We start from the raw sequence: 19958 nt of genomic DNA on the forward strand, positions 1-19958 counted from the left end.
GTTATTCGTAAATATATTTTTATGTTTAATGAAATGAATTTGGTGATATATAGATTATATATATATATATATATATATATATTTATAGTGATTTATGATTAATATATTATTATATATCACTACTTAATATATATTATATAATATATATATATTTATAGTATATAATATATGATGCATAATATATTATAATATATATATATATAATATATCATAGTATTATATATAGATATACTTATATATTATATTATACTATATATATTTAGTATTTGTGATGTATCTAATATATTAATATAATTATATATATATATATATATACTATATAATACGCTCATCACCGTATATATATAGTAATATATCGATATTATATATATATATATATATATATATCATATATTACTACCGTTATAGTATGTATCTATATATATATATATATTATATTATATATATGGTAATCTATATTATATATATTATATATATATATAATATATCTATATATATAATATAGATAAACTGTATATACTATATGTAATATATATTATATTCATACATAAAAAATTATAATATATATATATGTATGTATACATATTAGATAATATATTATAGTATACTATATATCTTATATATATATATTATATATATATTAATAATATTTTATTTTATATATAGATTATATATAATATTATATATAATATATCATAAGGTGTGTATATATATAAGATATATATATATATACTATATATGTATATAGATATATAATATAAATGTATATGATATATTAGTGATATATTGATCATATAATATATATATATGTCGACATAATATCGTATATATTATACTATTGATTATATATATATATCTCATATCTTATCATATTTATATCTATACTGTCTACTATATATTACTATTAGATATTTATAATATATATATAATATAAGTATAGAGATATGTATATATATATGTAATATATAGATTATACTATACTAGATAGTTATATATATATGTTAGAATATATAATGTATATATATTCGATAGATAATATACTATATATATACATATATATATATATATATCTGTATATATATATATTATATTATAATATTATATCATATAATTACTATTATAATACTCTAATCTATCATCATATATTTATATATATATTGTCTATATATATGTATTATATTATAGATATATATATATTAATATATATATAGATATATATATATATAAATATTGATGTCATGTATATATATTTTTATATATATATATATATATATATATTCTAATTAATATAATATATAATATATATATATATAGTATAGATAGATATAATGTGTGTATATATATATAATATATATATTATATATTATATCTTGTGTTGTTGTGTATGTGTGTGTATATCATATCTATATAGATATTATAAATATATATAGTTATATATATATATACTATGTGTGGTGGTGTGTTTGTGTGTGTGTCTATATATATATATATATATAGATATATATATTATTATATATAATATATAATTGTGTGTGTGGTGTGTGTGTTGTGTTGTGTGTGTGTATCTATATATAATATAATATATATCCTAATATAACGTATTATCATATATCCATATATATAATATATTATATATAATATCTAGATATATACATATATATATATAATATATGCATATATATCTATGATCATGGTTATATCTATATAATATATTATATATATATATTTTATATATGTATATTATATAATATATATCTATATTTTATAATATGTATATACTAACTATAATATCACTATTATATATATATATAATATATATACAATTATTATAAGATATAATCTATAATATATATAGTGTGTATCTCTATTATTGTATATATCTTATATATGTAAATCTATTTCAGGTATACTATTATATTTAATTTCATATATATGTATATACTATATATGTACTAATATATATATATATATGTTATTATTAATATATATATGTATATATATATATATATAATAATATATATATATACATAGACCATATAGATCATATATTATATATATATATATCATAGTATTATATACCATATATATATACCTATATCTATATACTTTATACAAGGGGGTACCTCGACGTTACGACGTAGAATCCGTTCTTGTTACGATGCATCGAACAACACGATTTTTCAGCGTAAGTCGGTAACATTGAAAAATACCACATGAGTTTTTAATGTAAAGATCCTATCAATAACCAACCGAGGAAGAAACCAATTCCTTACCTTTATTAGTCTTTGATTGGCTTGCACACTGGAGAGGAAGCTGCGGTGCTGGAGAGACTGGGGAAGGTTAGTGAAGAGAAAAAGAACCTCCAGAAGTTGCTGGAGATGCTGAGGCAGATGATTCTTGAGGTGAGGCAGAAACATACTAGTACTGGAGATGCTGAGGCAGGTGATTCTTGAGGTGAGGCAGAACATACTAGTGGAGATGTTGGGGCAGGTGAGTCTTTAGGTGAGGCAGAACATACTAGTGGAGATGTTGGGGCAGGTGAGTCTTTAGGTGAGGCAGAACCTACAGAAGGTGCTGGAGATACTGGGGCAGGTGAGTCTGGTTTAGCAGAACATTCAGAAGGTGCTGGATTAGCAGAGGCAGCTGAGGTAGGAGAGGGTACAGGATCTCCTGCCAGGCCTCTTACTATTCTTAAAAATACTGCTCCAGGTTAGTCTGAACAGAGAGCGACCTCTTTCATCCAAAGATCTCTTGTAACACTGCATCAAATCCATGACGCCTCTGGAAACCCTAGTGAACCTGTCCAAGTTGGGATCCTGAGCCTCAAAAGTTGACAACGCTTGCTGCAACTCTGCAAAACCTCTTATCAAGTCCTGCCTTGTGAAAGCCTTAGGCTCTGGGGTGGGTGCTTCTTCTTCTTCCTCTATTATCTGCTTCTCCAGTTGTATCAGGTCCTCAGCAGATAACTCCTCGCCATGAGACTCCAGCAGCTCTGTAACATCATCAACTCCATCTCCAAATTGATTTCCTTACTCAGGGCAACAACGTTCTTGACAACTAGCTGAACTGTGTCCTCAAACCCATGGAAATCATTCACAAATTGAGGACAAATTTTCTTCCAGACACCATTCATGTTTGTTTGCTTAACCTCCTTGCCCAGGAATTAGCAATGTTCTTTACAGCATCAAGGATGTTGTAGGATTTCCAAAAGTCCTTCAGAGTCAAGTCCTTCTTGGTTTCAGTTGCCTGTAAAGCCATAGCAATTGTCCTTCGTAGGTAGTAGGCCTTGAACGAAGCAATCACTCCTTGGTCCATAGGCTGTAAAAGGGCCGTGGTATTAGGTGGAAGGTAAACCACCTTGACATTAGGGTTGAAGTCTCCCAGCTGGGCAGGGTGTCCTCAGGGGCATTGTCCCAGCACTAGCAACACCTTAAAGGGGATACCCTTGAAGGCGCAATACGCTCCACACTTGGAACAAAATGGTTTACGAACCCAGTCCTCACAAACACTGCAAGTGTCACCCATGCCTTCTTGTTGGACTTCCAATTACTGGTAGTTGACCCTTCCAAATGCCCTTGAGTGCCCTTGGATTTTCAGCCTGATACACCAACAAGGGCTTCAGTTTGAAGTCGCCAGCAGCATACGCCCAAGAAGTAAAGTTAGCCTCTCCTTGCTGGCTTTATGACCGGGTGCTGACTTCTCCTCCTTGGCGATGTAAGTGCGGTTAGGCATACGTTTCCAAAACAAACCTGTCTCGTCTACGCTTAAACACTTGCTGAGCAGAATAACCCCCCTCCTTAATTATCTCAGACAACGCTTTAGGAAATTCACTCGCTGCTTTCTCATCCCCACTAGCAGCTTCACCTTGCAATTTAAGGTTATGGTAATTGGCCCGAGCCTTAAATCGCATAAACCAAGCCCCTACTAGCCACAAACTCTTCACTTTCACTTCCCTCCCCCTTTTCTCCCCGTTTTTTCAACGCTTCAAACAATCTTTTCGCCTTCTCCTGAATCACCATAAGGCTGACTGGGATACGCCGTTGATTTTGGTCTTCCAACCAAAGCACCAATAACCTTTCCATTTCAATTATTAGAACCACTACGCTGCTTAGTTATCACTGTCGCTTTCATAGGAGAGATCCTTTCACATGTTCAACGATGCGCTCTTTATCTTTGATAATGGTAGCAACGTCGAACGGCTCAAGGCCAAGCGAGCGGCCAATGTTTGTTGGCGTTTCTCCCTTCTCGGATCGCTTTATAATGTCCACTTTAATTTCCATGGTGATGGCCATTCTTTTCTTCGATGCACTACCATCAGAAGAGTCCGCCTTGCGCTTGGGAGCCATAACAAAGAGCAAAAAGTTACAAAAACGATACAACACGAGGGAGAGAGAGGCAGTGTAAACAACCAAAATGGCGTATGGGCGAGGACTGAGCGTAGCGAAGCGACGCCGTCCTCTCCCCCACAAAAGCGTATTCTTCCGCCGTGCGCCTGGAACTAGTTCGCGTTTGTTTACGTTGCTTACGACGCTAAAACCGCGTAAGACGGAACGACGCAAAATATTATTTTTTATATTTTTATGGGGGCGCGTTCGTAACCACGAAACATCGTAAGTCGAGACCAGCGTAACCCGAGGACTTACTGTATATATATATATATTTATTTATTTATTTATTTATTTATTTATTACATCTGAGTACATGAAATGCTATTTTATATACAGGCAGTCCCTGGTTATCAGCGGACTCGGTTATCGGTGATTCAAAGCACCATAAATCGATGATTTATGGCGCCATAACGAGCTGAATTCCGGTTATCAACGCCTTATGGCCCCAATATGAGTTATGGTGCCATAACATACTTGACAGAGGTTGCTTATGTTGTGCCATAAGGGTGCTTATGGCACCAATAACCAGTGGCACCATAAATAGCTGAGTTTTGGTTAATAGTGGTCTTCGCTTATCAGCACACCCCCGGGAATGGAATCCCTGCCGATAACCAGCGACTGCTGTAATTTATAAATGATATTAGTTTTATTCATTTATCACTAATTGGAGAATAAAGCAGTGTTTTTACATTACTAGAGTCCGATTGGCTTTGATTCTTTAATGCAAAAATGACTTGTTGATATAGAATTATTATTATTATTATTTTTTAGAGATGCATACATTTATATTTCAAATACATTTGTGAATATATGAAATGCTAATGTTATTCACACATTATGAGTGTTTTCAGGCTTAAATGCCAAATTACCTATAGTGATATTGATCAATTATTTTCTAGAAAGCAATCAGTATTTTATGATGGGGTTAGGTTCCTAAAACCCCATCATTTGTTGGAAAAATGTATCTCGAATACAGCCTAGCCTGCACTAGGGTAGTCAGTACCATCTTTACATATAAGGTAGCCTAACCTACACTACACAGTACATATACTTTATTCATATACATTATAGTAATTACTAATTTCAGCTAATTCTCTTAAGTTCAATGCATATTAGCTTGTGATCATTCGGTGCAAAGAGAAATTGAATAACGCTAGCAAGAGTTAGCCTAGCGCATATTATGACACATTGTTTACATACGAAAACTGTAGCCAAGCTTACAGTATACTCTGTACAAATATGTGGTACAGTTATTATCAATATAAGATAATTCTGGAGGTTCAGTGCATTCTGACTAACAATTCAGTATAAAAAGAAATTTGACACGAAAGGAGAATCAGCTTTGTTCTGATATCGGCATCATTGAGCGATGTTAGGCTTCTGATGGCTACATATAATTACAAACACAACAAATATGCACCTTTTCCATGAATCTTTTAAAAAGTTATGCATTACTTCGCTGTATCCAATAATATTATATTATTCTTACATTATTGTATTACTATTGGGTTGGAAATCAGCTGATTCTGAACCTGAGTTTATTTTGCTGTATTTTACTCAACTTTGTGGAAATTTTCCTGCTTCTAGTTAACATAAACGAATAGGTAGATACTTTACTTATATGAGACAGGGTTATTTTTTGTTATACGATGTATTTTTAAGTTGAAATATAACTTGAATATGCCTTGTTGTGAAATAAATAATTTTTTCCATTAACAGATTGCGTTGAAAGCATGTTTATTGTGTCAATAATATGTGATTCTGTTCGATATTTTCGCTTTTATTTCATCGTAATACAAGCTTTACATTATTTAGCTTTTATCGACGTGAAAACAACAGTAAAATATATTCTTTCAAGACCAATACTTTTTATTAAATTATTTTCTCTCAATTTTATCTGCGGTTGTGTTTGATGGCATAAATTGTTGTAATGCATGATAAGTTATTAGCTGCTGGAACAGTTTTCTCAGCTTCAGCTACAAGTTGGTTTAAATTTAACTGCATATTTCCTTACTAATCTTTGATCTATAGCAAAAAGGTTATTACATAAAATATATCAGTTCTATTCTACATAACATCATTTATAACATAACTATGGTAATTGTTTACTATCGTACAATGGTTGAAACAAGCCAAATGGATGTTGTTATTGTCCAATTCGGTTGCACTTAGCAAAAAGGTTGTGTCTTGTTCAGTTGTTTAAGGCTGTACACATTTATGCAACGAGTATAACATTAAAACAATACTTTCATCATTTTCTTTTGCTGTTTTGAACTTATTTAACTAGAAGATGGGATAAAGTTAGGCTATTGTAATTTGGTCTCTCTTGCTCCCTGATTATATGCTGCTGCCTGCACCCATTGTGAGCAAAATTTAAAAATATTTTCATAACATTGTTGCATCAGCATCAATTGCTAATTTTCAAAACATTGTCACATCAGCATCAATTGCTAACCCCATTGTAAAATTGAATTATATGACAAATTATTGTAACTTGAACGCTACTTGTATTCATCTGCATAGCTCTCTTAAATGATAGGACGACAAGCATTGTTTTTTCAATGTTAGCAACTTTTCTGTTTAAATTCATTACATACTTATGCTTTGGAGTAGAATATGTACACAATCCTACCTCTTTTCAATGTGGAAGCAGCTATATAATTACTGGGTAAGTCTCGCATACAAAAATATTTTTTTATAATAAAATAAGGTTTTGTATATACTTATCCAGTAGGTATATGATCAGAACCCACCGACTTCCCTCTAATGGACATTATGCATAAAACAGAATGAAGTGCTTAGCTAATTACTCATTCCTAGTATTGCCGTTGGGGAACGACACTGTATACCTACACTGAGCAATCGAAGTGCTACCCGCGAAATTTGAATTAGGCTGCCATACATGGAAATTATAGCTATATATATAATTACAGGGTAAGTATGTACAAAACCTTATTTTATTATAAATATTTTTAGCCAAGAATGAAAACCCTACAAAACCTTGGCCCCACTCCTTCGCTCTCAAGAATTTGGGCTATATTCTCAGTCCAGAGGCAGAGGAAAGACTTGTGCCCAGTAAGAGCTCTTAGATATTATCTCCAAAGAACAGAAAATAAGAGGACCATCTTCTCAACTGTGGTGTTTGGTGAAGAATCCCTCTCGTCCTCTTTCAAAGAATGTGATCTCCTTCTTCTTGAGAGAACTTATTATTGATGCACATTCTCATATCAGTGAAGATTATCCCATGTTGAAAACTCAAGGCACACGAAGTCTGAGCAGTGGCGACCTCTCAGATGTTCCGACATAATTTGACACTGGCCGTTATTTTGCAGAGTACCTTTTGGAGGTCAAAGTCGGTGTTTGCATCTCATTACCTGAATGAGATTGAGAGGGTGTTTGAAGACTGTATTTCTCTTGGTACTATTTGCCATAGCCGGCATGGTGTTAGGAGAAACGACACGGGGGGTGAGTCCCTCGCCCCTCTGTATTATTTGCCTTGTATCAAGGTTGCTGTGTCAAGGGAAGCTGGAGGTACTTTTACTTTTGAGTACTCGCCAGTCTGTTGTTTTTAATATGGTGGGTTTAGGTTTTTAAGGTGGTGTAGGTGACTTGTTGTTCACTTGTATGCAGTATCTGGTCTTTACCCAGGGCAAGGGCAATATTGTGTTTTCACCTTTGTCAAGTCAGCGGTGAACTGCCATGGCTGCAAAGGCATTCCACTCTATGTAGAGGCAATCTTTGGACAGACATCCAAGCTCTCTACTACGTAATATGAGCATCAACCAGAGGCAGTATTCTCATGCAGTAGCTCTCTTACAAGGTAAGATACAACAAGCACTAACAGTGCTGTGTGTCTTTTTTTCAAGAATCCTGTTATGTTTTTGAATTAAGCATACATCAACAGCCCCCATTGTTGCAATGGGTAATCAACTGTATAATTGTTTGGTAAGACACTGCAATAAAAATGGAATTTTCATAATAAAATGAAATTTTGTTGCATACTTACCGAACAATTATTTAATTAAAGCCCTCCCTCCCTCCCCACAGGTGGATGGTTGGGCATAACAAATTGATGACACCTGTTCCTCCCTCAAGTGGCGGTAGATGACGTCACCTACATCAGTGATAGCAGCACCACTGCAAAAGTTTGAACCTTTTGTCTGCTGTGTAGGGAACCTACAGCTGTATAATTGTTCGGTAAGTATGCAATAAAATTTAATTTTACTATAAAAACTCTATTTTTGCTATATGAAGTGCCTACATAGCACTGTAATGTAATGTACAACCAGTATTTCAATCTTTTTACCATAATGGACTTCTGTTGATGTATTTCAATCATATATGTAATGTATATTATGTACATTACAGTAAATGCTAAATACAGCAGGCCTCGCACTCATAACGTTTATTCCAGCATGGCATATGGTTCTACAATAAACAATTTCAGAATGTTTGGCTGGAATGGAAGGATTGACTAACAATTCATCAATAGTTCTGAGGAATTCATAAAAGAAAAAAGGATAAAATATTACAACATTTCCCATGCAAAACTAATCACTGTGTTAGGTTCTTGCATGCATGTTGGAAGTCACTGCATCATTAATGAAGACATAGCCATTCCCGTATCTTAACATTTTTTCACTTGCAGAGCAGTCATTTGGTCTTTGCTAAATTTTATGCTTTTTTTGTGTGTCTTTACACTGATATTACTATTAGTTAAAACATTTTAGGATATTAAATAATGGAGAATAAGGAAGGATGAAAGATTTTATTTTGCATTTTTATTTCCTGAAGGTTACAAGCAAGAAATGTAAAAAGAAAGTTTTTCTTTCTTATGTCATTCCTTAAAACTGAGCTATTAGACCATTGAATGGTTTAATTTCCTTTTCATTTGTATCATACCCTTTCAGTGCATGTGATGATGTAGGCAAACTTTATACTATTCATCTAAAAATTGGTTAGCAAATCTGTTTGTTACTGTTACAATGTGCTCTATGACTTCATCCTCAAAAATCCTCTAAAATAACTCTTTGTTTCCTTTATTCTAAACAATAAATTTCACACCTTTTGGTGAACAAAAAGTAAAGGGAATCCTCTCCTTATCAGTTACTGTCTGGTCACTTGCATTGGGTTTCCTTGAGTATCAGATAAATCTTAATCAGTCTATGCTACAGGCTTCTGAGCTGCTCTTCTGAATCTTGTAGTCATCATCAGCCTCTACGTCAAGTAGTGATGATATCTCTTCAGACAAAATCTCTTTCATTTGCCTTAGAATGCATATCATGGGGGATAAATGGGATAAAAAAAATTCAATTATTTACCAACGAATGCCTGAAGCATTGTGAGGGGGGGGGGGGGATGGGGGGGGGGGGGGCTGTTGTCCTCTGTCAGACTGCCCTTCCATTACAAAAAAAGTTGCCATTTACCCCTAATTTAGCTCATAGCGTTACTAAATGATGTTCTTACAATTTGCATAAGCATAAAGTGTATTTCTGAGTTTGATCAGTTTTAAAAATGTCTAGTGTGAGGAATTTTAATCCATTTGTTTACCTCCTGGTTACAGCCTTTATAGTCTAAGCGACTGACAAAATTTGTTTGTTTTTTGTCCTCCAAAGATGTATTAGTACCTGTACCACACATTTTTAAAACATTAAGAACACACACACTCAAGGTATCAACCCTACAAACAATGTGCATATGTGCTAATACCCATTGGTTAGACTCAAATTAGCACTCTCTTTTCCTAAGAGAGATTATTTAGGACTCAAAGGCTCAGTAGATCAATGTGCAATTATTTTATTTGCCTGTGGTTTCTAAAGACCTTTCCACACTAGGAAACATGTTTGCTTTATACCATATATTTGTTTCCCATCCAGAGTGGAAAACATTTAGTGTTTCTGTCTATATGTATATATACACATAATGTATGTTTATATATACATATGTATACATGCATAATGTATATATACACATTTACATTGTATGTACTATATGTTTATATATATAATTTATATATGTATATATGTGTATATATGTATGTATATACAGGGTGTAACACGAGTTTACGCAAATATTGTGGGAAATGAAAAAAAGGTTAATCTGAGCTGAAAATCTTTTGAGAACATATCACCACTACCAAGTCTTAGTGGTATATCTCAGTTTTTTTTCACTTTTTCAGGAGGGCATTTTAAAAGTTTTTGAGCAAAAATGTTACTCTTAACTGCTCGTTTAATCCTAAAGGTATTAAAAATAAATTTGGTACTGAGTTTTTCAAAAGAATGTAGTTTGTCTTTAGTGTAATATGATTTTTAAAATTCTACTCTTTCTTATGCTTAGGGGGGGATTGAAACATATACGCCCTTTTGTCTTTTTACAAACAGTTTTTCAATTTCAAAACACACTATAAAACTCGCTGCGAGAAATATAATGGTGATATCTCAATTTTAAATTTAATATTTAGGCTTTGTTGGTGAGGGAAATTTTTTTAATAGTAACCATTACATTTATCTATCACTGCTTTCATGCGATAGAGGGTGGTAAAGGGAGGTCAGTGCATCCTGGGATTTTTAGGGGTCGGGGGAAATGGAGCGAATAGGCGGATGTGAATAAATTACCTCCCCATCAAATGTATTATTTAGATTTTGAAAAAAAAAGCCTGCAGCATTGAATCCCTATTCGTCCCTGTGAAAGGTATTTGTCGGAAACTGATAAGAAAGGGAAAAAGAAAAGCCTAATTGAATCTCCCCTGCCATTAGAGGTAGGCTTTTTCTTTCTCTTATCCCTCCTCAACTGCCTTAAAGTAGTCAAGTAGAATACAGAGGCTACTGCACTGACAAGTATCCTGATGACAACTGAGGTCTGGACAGGAAACATTGTTTTGCAAACAGTTTGCAAACAAACAGTGTTTCCTAGTGCGGACAGCCCTTGAGGTCAATTCTTGGGATTCAGTAAGAAAAATAATTTGAGTAGCAGCAGACCCAAATGACTCGGGTCAGCTGTTAGCACACCAGACCACCAGCCTTATGTTTTTGTCTTTAAAATTTTGAATAAAGGATTGTGAACCTGTATTCATTTGTTTTACTAAAAATTCAGTCAGTAACGTTGTTGTGTTCCCTTACCACGCTTTATACTAGCGAGTATTGTGTCACTCATATTGTGCTATAGACTAGACCTCTTTGTTTGTTGTAATTTTTTTTTATTTTATTCTTAGAATGGTAATTAAATTAGTTTTTGCATGGGAAGTGTAATATTTTAGCTTTTTTATTATAATGAACCCATTAGAACTATCACTAAACTATTAGTCAGTCCCTCCAATCTAGCCATTCTGAAATTGTTTAATTGTATAATCATAATATGCCATGCTGGATAAATGAATTGAGTGCAAGGCCTCCTTTACATACATTGCTGGGACTGCTACTTATAAGTGCTGCCTACTGCACAATATTTTATAAATTATGTTACTTTTTACTAAATTTTTACTACTGCATATCAACATCTCAGTTATTGCAATGATTTTATTTGATTATATTATTTTGCACTTGTTTTATTTTTTTATGTACCTCATGTTTTATTTTATTAAGCATTTAGGAGAGACACTGCACAACTCAAACAGTTGTTTGTTTCCAAGAACATTTGCATACAAAATCATATGTTCAGATTTACTTCGAAAACAAAAAAATTGAAAACATTTGTATACATGAACAGAAAAGTACAAGAGAACTTAAGGTGCTGTAAACAGTGTACACAAATCAAAATTACATAAATTCAAAAACATAAAATGGAAATCCAAGAAAATTTGTGTAAATATTGATTAAATAAAACACATTTACAGCCCTTTAGTGCTTGGTTGGGGATCGTCTATGTAAGCTTTCTTTATATAATACAATGGCAGCTAAAGATGGTAGGGGTAGGAGTAGGTAGGGAGTACTTTTCTTCGAAAACATACTGAGCTTTGTTTGAATTGTACACTTTTTCTTTTCTTTGTAAATTTCTCAGTATGGCTGCATTGCTTCTTGTACCATTCAATCTTGGCAACCGTTCTATGTTAGGGTCCATATTCTCCAATTTTCGTAGCCCTTGGTTTATCAACAAAAAACAGTGATAATTCCTTTACTGAGAACTTTCTGGTTGTTATTTTTCTTATCGCTGCCAGAAGTATGGTGGTAAGTATGAGTGGTTCTATGTCGAGCAGGTTGCAAGGCAGGTGGTACTTGTAATAGGGAAATATTTATTATTTAATATCTTTTTTGCTGGATGTTTCCATACTACAGTATTGGTTATGAATTAGGTCTTTGTTAAAAAAAAGTGTTGATGTTTGGAGATGTAAGCCTTAAAATAAAGTTGTATAACTGGATTTTTTCTTTTTTTAGGCCAAAGCATGATAGCTGTAGGAGACAGTTTATTATTACTGAGTGATAGCTGTAGGAGACAGTTTATTATTACTGAGTATCATAATTATAGCAGTCAGAATAGCTTGTCTTAATAGATCTTGATGTTGAGATAAATATACCATTTTGAGTTTTTACCACTAAACTAAAAATTTTTTATGTAAATCAGAATTGAGTAGACAGCTTACTCAACTGTTTTCATAAGTTTTTCATATTAATCTAATCTTTAAATTTGGCAAGCTAAACATAGTAAAGAATGATTTATTTATTTACCTTTTAAGGAAAATTTTTATTTGTTAATAGTTGGCAAGTGGAATTAATCTGGAAATTTGTTTTCTTTCAGCTTTCAACTACAGAAGACTTAGACAATGATATTGATGAACTTTTACATGAATTTGAAACAAAATGTCAACGAAATGTACTTCACTGTGTACAGTTTTATTAGGATTGAAAAGAATCAGTTTGTCTATAGGTTCATTCCTTTTTGTATGATCATGATTGAAACTGAAACTTTTTGTAATTTTAGATACAGTATTTTGTGTTATCTACATTTAAAAGTGCTATTGACATGTATCTGATTTTAAGTAATTGTACAGATTTCACCAAGGATATGACCAAGGACAATTTTGGTGCCTCTGTATACCTCTCAAGTCTTCAAGTTTAGAGGGATTCCAGGTTTAGGTATACTGTACAGTGACAACTCAGCTTAGCAAACACTCTGGGGGTCTGGCTTTTTGATGAGCAACAAAGTCTGTTAACTAACCACAATCCTACATTATAGACTTCACTTGAATATTTTGTAGATATCTTACAGCTAACAGCGATTCCACAGTTCCTAAACTAATCTAACTTGTACTTTACACTTGACATTCAATATAAGAGATTTGTTTAGAAATGTAATACATCTAAAATGGTACCATATAAAAAAATTATCACAATAACATAGCTGATAAGTGCAGGAATCTGTTAAGTTGAAGTTTGTTAAGATGCGAGTCACTGTATTTTACAAGTACTCTATTTGAAGGTGTTTTACAAGTACTCTGTAAGTTGGATAAATGCTCATGTAAATCTTGTCTTGTATTGCTTTAGTCTAGGAATGGTGTGATGATTAGTATCTTAGGTTTAATTTTACACTTGTTTTTGTAGATCATGTATTGTGGAAAGATATGTTTTCTGCAATAAAGAATGATCTGTTTTAAAGTTTAATAAGGTGTCCTCTAAGTAACATAACAGACTTGATGCTTTGTGGTGCCAAATCTATAATTCATGAAATACAGTACGTAATGCAATTCATCACTTTGTTTATGCATGCAATATTTGTTTTTCTTAAAGTAATGTAAAGAAAACAGAAATAATCTGATGATATTTTGAAACTATACCCAAAACTGGTCAGAGTATGATTTGACACAGACAGATTTTAGGATGGCCTTTCTAATCTAATCTCAAGAATGACTTTACTAATGCAATATTAGTCAGGACTTGTAAAAATGTCCTATACTTGACTGATAAACAGATTAAGAAATAAAAATTGGTGGTAATGAGTAGTATATACAGTATAAAATGTAATAAATTATGAAAAATTTCATTTTCATTGTGATTTTAAAAAAGCAGATAAGAGTGCAGCTGGTGCATGTTGTAAGGAAGGTTGAGATTCCTTAAAGCTTTAGCCTAACACCTTACCTGGTTAGCAGTCTCAAGCCTGCACACAATCAAGATATTCTTGACTGCTTTCTATATTGTTTGCAAGACGTGTATTCTTAATTAATGTTTTTTATTTCTTCCTCTCATTTTTCCCTAATACAGGAAGTCCCCGGTTATTGGCGGACTTGGTTAATGGCGATCCGGTTTTATGGCGCTTGTAAAATAAATTGGCAATATATGGAGCCATAATTAGAACAGTTTCAGTTATCAGCGCCACAAGGTGCCGCTAATAGAGCTATGGCGCCATAACATACCTAACAGAGGTGCCATTAGCTTGTTATTGGCACCATAAATCGCAGTTTCAGCTAATGGCGATTTTTGCTTATCAACACCCCACTGGGAACAGAACTCCTGCCGATAACTGGGGACTGCTTGTAGTTGCTCCTCATAATTATCTGCCTATGTAAGGAAATGCCAAATAACTTTTTCAGATTTTTACTCTTTAAATGTATTTGTGTTCCCATCTTATGCACAAGTTCTTTGTTATGGCTAGAGTTTATATAAAAAAGTTATTATATGATACATGACCAAGATTTATGGAATTCAACAACATTAGTTTGTTTTAAGAATATTACATTAGCAAATATTCGGTGAACTTTGGAATTATATACGTTGTAAGGAAATGCTGTAGGATAAGGATGGATTTCATGTAGGGTTATCAGTTAGTTAAACACAATCATTTCAAACCACTTGAATTTTAAATAGATACTAAATATACCTTCAGAGTCCCTCTGTCTCTTCTTTTGAGACTACAATGGAGGCATCAAAATTTATATAGATAATATTCTTGATGCAATATTCAATATTTTATCTCATTTGCAAATGAGTTTATTATGGCTCAGATGTTGCATTTATTTAGATGTTTAAACACGCAATAGCTTTTTTCAGTTAACATAGTCCAGCAAATATATCCCAAGTGGTAGTTATAGAAGGGTTTTGTTTGCTAGACTGTGATAGATTTAATTAGACGGAATAGATATATTATATAACCACTTGTGAAATCTGTATAGTATACTACTGCATTTATATAAGTATATACATACTAAAGTAAACAATGATCCTTGAATTGCATAGTATAAAAGAGTGGTCTGGTGTCAGTTTTAAATTGGTTCTCAGATTTTCATTTGTACTAAGAGACTTGGAAGACTGAACACAATATTTTCCCATTGTGTAATCATTACTACATTTAGTTGTTAGGGCATAAGTCTAACTTTGTGAAAAAAAATCATTTAAAGTATAATATAGGAATCTACAGGTTACAGCAGTAAACTGTAATAACATTTAGTAGTTATTGCAGACAGGTGTTAATGTCTGCATTCCATTATGGTTTTTTTATCATTGTTAAAAGAAGTGTTGATTCAGGCATTTTATAAAATTTATATATTGACTGTAATTAGATTGGGTACTTTCCAGTAATATACAAAAAGCAGTTTGTTGACTAATCTTGAGGTACTATAGTATGTATGCACCAGGTGATTGGATATCTATTTTAGTTAGTGTCTCAGATTTTGCACACCAGTTTTAAACACTCATTTGATATTGAAGCAGACATAATTTTTAATGTTTGGATCAGGGTCAATGTCAACGAAAGTCACCTATGGATATTGACGATGTACCAGCATCTTTTTTTATGTACGTATATTTAATTGTGATGTTTAGTTATTTTGCAAATGAAGACCAGAGGTGGTTTGTATTTTGTAATTCTCTTTTGTTAGAGTTTAATGAAACTATTTGATTGATCTGAATATCAAGTGCACATATGAAAAAATGAGTAGTTCCATACTTAAGCACTGAAGGATGCCATGGTATAATACAGTATTGTAAAAATGCAGTATAATGTAAGTACATAGTAGTAATAAATGTTATTCTTTTTCTATTATGTTTTTATTCATGTATTATTATTGTTTTAATTGTAAAAACCAATTTTATCTGAAAAACTGTTGAATTGCTGCCATTTCCTTAGTACAGTAATTTTACTTATTTGAAATACAGTGGTACATACCTCGAGATACGAAATTACTAATCTGTTCCGAGGCGGCCTTAGTATCATGAGTTTTTCATATCTTGGAACACATTTTACATGTAAAATGGCTAATCCGTTCCAAGCCCTCCAAAAACACCCCATTAAATTTCATAATAAAGCTAAATTGACCTATAAACAATGAAATACTACTACAACAATTTGGACCATTCAATACCTAAATTAAGAATAAAAATGCAAAACCTGTAAATAAAGTGTATATTAGTGTACAAGAAATATTATTACTGAAACATAAAATGTGGAAGCTTACCTTTCGAGTGAGGCTATCTCCGAAAGTGGCGGCAGAGGAGGAGGAGGACAAACGGCAGATAATGTACGTACGTACGTACACTTAACTTTACGAAAACACATGAAAAATTTAAGGAAAACTATAAAACTAAAATTTACGAAACACATTAACAAACCTGTAACACTTAACTTACAAAAATCTACAAATTAAAATTTTTTTATAATTTTTTTTATTTTTAACTTTTTTTTTTTTTTTACTTATTGTAGGTTTTTTCTTTTTCTTCTTCTTCTTCTTCTTCTTCTTCTTCTTCTTCTTCTTCTTCTTCTTCTCCAACTTCATCACCACTTTCAACGTTCTGTTTTTCATCACTTGGTTCTTCCTTTTTGCTTTCAACTTTCTATTTTTTTATCACTTGGTTCTTCCTTTTTGCTTACTCTGCTAATGCTGAAGGCCTCTTTAAAAAATAACGATCCAAGGAAGATTGCTTCTGCCTACTTTTCACAATGTTCCTGAAACGACTCAGGCAAACGTCATCGAACTGCGCAAGCATACGACCTGTGTGAGCCTTTTCGGGGTGTCTTTTTTCGATAAACGATAAAGTAGCACAACGAAATCACTAACACGAATTTACGTTAACAAACGAAATCGTATATGTGAACGAACGAATTCCGCATGCGTACGATAACACTGGTGAGAAGCAATGGCTGAAAAAGAATGCTGCTACGTACTAGTACGTAGATGCATGATGGGAGGGATGCTGCCCAATAGGAGAGAAGGATCTCATGGCGGATGGTGGCGAGTCTACTAGTACTAAGATGGCGGCGCGCGGCGCGAGTTTCAAAATTGTTATCCGGGCGAATCTAGGACTTTCAGAAACCTTTCGTATCTTGAAAATTTTTCGTATGTAGAGCAGTAAAATTTTTCGCATTGGCTTTCATATCTCGAGTTTTTCGTATCTCGAGGTACTACTGTACAGAGTACTATGTGCAATAAACTCTATAAATTATGACCTAATAATTTCAGCTGGATAGCTGATATCCATAACTATTGTCCCTGCTTCAACTTTTTTTCTTGTAAACTACTGACTTAAGAAAGCAAGTTTCCTGTCGACAGTATGGCCCTATGTCTAAAAAGATCTGGTGGTTTAGATATAGCATGAGAAGGAACAAGGAACAGTTAAGTCAGATTATTATTATTATTAGTAGGGCTTAGTTTTTCCAGACCTCTGAGTCTCAAGTAGACTTTTCTTGGGCTGGTTGTTAAGTCAGAAAAGCAGTATATAGTACTAGTATGCTGGCAGCTGTACTAGATTTAGAGGATGGTCCAGTGAATAGTGGAAAAGGTCCTATTAGAATACCCAGACATGATAGTAATTTTATGCAGGTGCACAAGATAAAAAAAAACTATAATAGGTTTCATGTCAAAATTGGGTGAATTATGAAAAACTTTTACAACAAAGTAGTGTATGTAGTCACATGGCATGTGGTCCATTCATTTTGTTGCTAAATATCTGTGAGGACAGGCACTCATAGAAAGTGTCAGTCCCTCACTTGGCTATTCTAGACTTTTTTTTTTTTTCCCCTCTACTCTCAGAATCCTCCCAGATTTGTCGATCTGACTCTACTACCTAAGCCTTTGCTACCTGTATACCTCTTATGCTACTTGTCGCATGGCTTAAAAGTTAAAAATGAATTAGAGCCTCTGTATTGGTGAGTGGCTTTCCTTAGTTCTTGCACCATCAGCCTTGAAGGTTACCCAAACTAGAAAAGGCAATTAATTAATGTGACTAGACTAGTATACAGATAATGAATTCTAATTTGTTCTTAAATATAGTTTCAAGCATTTTATCCCTTGCACTAAATTATGGCAGTGTTACAGGTGCTGTCATGTTTCCTAAATATAATGTCTGTTGCCCTTTTTTCAGGGTCATTTTCATTGCTTTTTACAATGCATGATGTCAAGAAGAGGTTCTGAAATCACTTAAAAATGAAATGCTTAAAATGAAACTGGTCAATGGCTGTAAAACAATCACGAAAGTTAAAGTATGGTGACCAGACTTCCCAGTTTACCTAGGACAGTCCCTATTTTTGCATCACCTGGCCCAGCATTCCTCAAAGATCAGGAAGTGTCCTGGCCTGTGGCATTTTCCAATATCTAAAGATATGTCATTGCAGAGAAAGTTAATGAATGGTCTACAGCAGAATTTCCAGTTGACAAAGTGCTAAAAGATTTCTATCCATCGTTTCGATGGATAGAAATCTTCCAGCACTTTGTCGACCATTATGTTCCATGTGCTAATGTGGAAGTACACATGGCAGAGTTTGCATTATGTCTTCCAGGGACAAATGCTCTCACTGAAGTAAGTCTTTTCTCTGATTAACATGTGGACACCAGGTAAGCCGCAACTCAGAGTCAATACATACATTGAAACAATTGCTGGTTGTCAAATGCAATTTCAGTGATTCATGTGACAAGTTTTATGATGTATTAAAATATTCTGATGTCCTGAGAGCTATCCACTTATCTCAGAAATGTTAGTGTCATGATTATGAAAATATAATTACAATTCACTTGATCCTTTGTTTCTGTCATACGTCTGTTGTACCAATTTCTTTTTATTTTTTAACATGTCAATTGTTAGTTAGTTTAGTTACTCACTGACGTTGTTTTTCCTCTTTTGAACATTGAAAAAGTGGCATGTTCAATCTTAAAGGCAGAAATATTAATAAATTACTCACGAACACTTCTGGTACTTTAATACTTTCACCTGTGATCCATGATTAACACAACGTAGGGTTTCATAACATACAGTATACTATATAATGTTCACTAATGAATTTATTCTTTGCTCTTCAGGAAAGTACCTTTTAGTCAATTTTCACAAACCATTTTTGGGTTCAGGGGGCTTCCCCCTCCCCCCACCAAACCCCCTGGGTCGCAGGTTACCACCAGAAAAATCTGGTCACTGCAGTTAAAGTCATGGCTTACCTAATCAGTTAATCATTTCAGGTCCTTTCAAATAGCACAAATGTTTACTGCATTACACTGTGATTAACCTTTTGGTTATTAGGCTGAAAGCTGAAGAATGGACCACACAATTCAATAATGCAAGGCAAAAAAATTTCTGTAGTCCTAGTTATAACCATCTAATTTAGGTTAACTTTCTTCACATTATTGAAACTGATATTTGGTTGACTTTGAGGTTGGATTTG

At 33.2% G+C, this 19958-nt stretch overlaps 1 protein-coding gene across 2 annotated transcripts in view; it reads left to right on the top strand.

Moving 5' to 3' along the window:
- The window catches only part of LOC135202402 (RNA polymerase II subunit A C-terminal domain phosphatase SSU72-like), a 244495-nt gene extending 228145 nt beyond the window's left edge, over positions 1-16350 (top strand). For both annotated transcript variants that reach the window (XM_064231794.1, XM_064231795.1), the window contains exon 6: positions 13119-16350. In XM_064231794.1, coding sequence (XP_064087864.1) covers positions 13119-13220 — 102 coding nt within the window. In that variant the 3' untranslated portion in view covers positions 13221-16350. The remainder of the gene's footprint in view (positions 1-13118) is intronic.
- The last annotated feature ends 3608 nt before the right edge of the window (positions 16351-19958 follow it).

Source organism: Macrobrachium nipponense, chromosome 30 (assembly GCF_015104395.2).
Source record: "Macrobrachium nipponense isolate FS-2020 chromosome 30, ASM1510439v2, whole genome shotgun sequence".
NCBI classification, from domain to species: Eukaryota; Metazoa; Arthropoda; class Malacostraca; order Decapoda; family Palaemonidae; genus Macrobrachium; species Macrobrachium nipponense.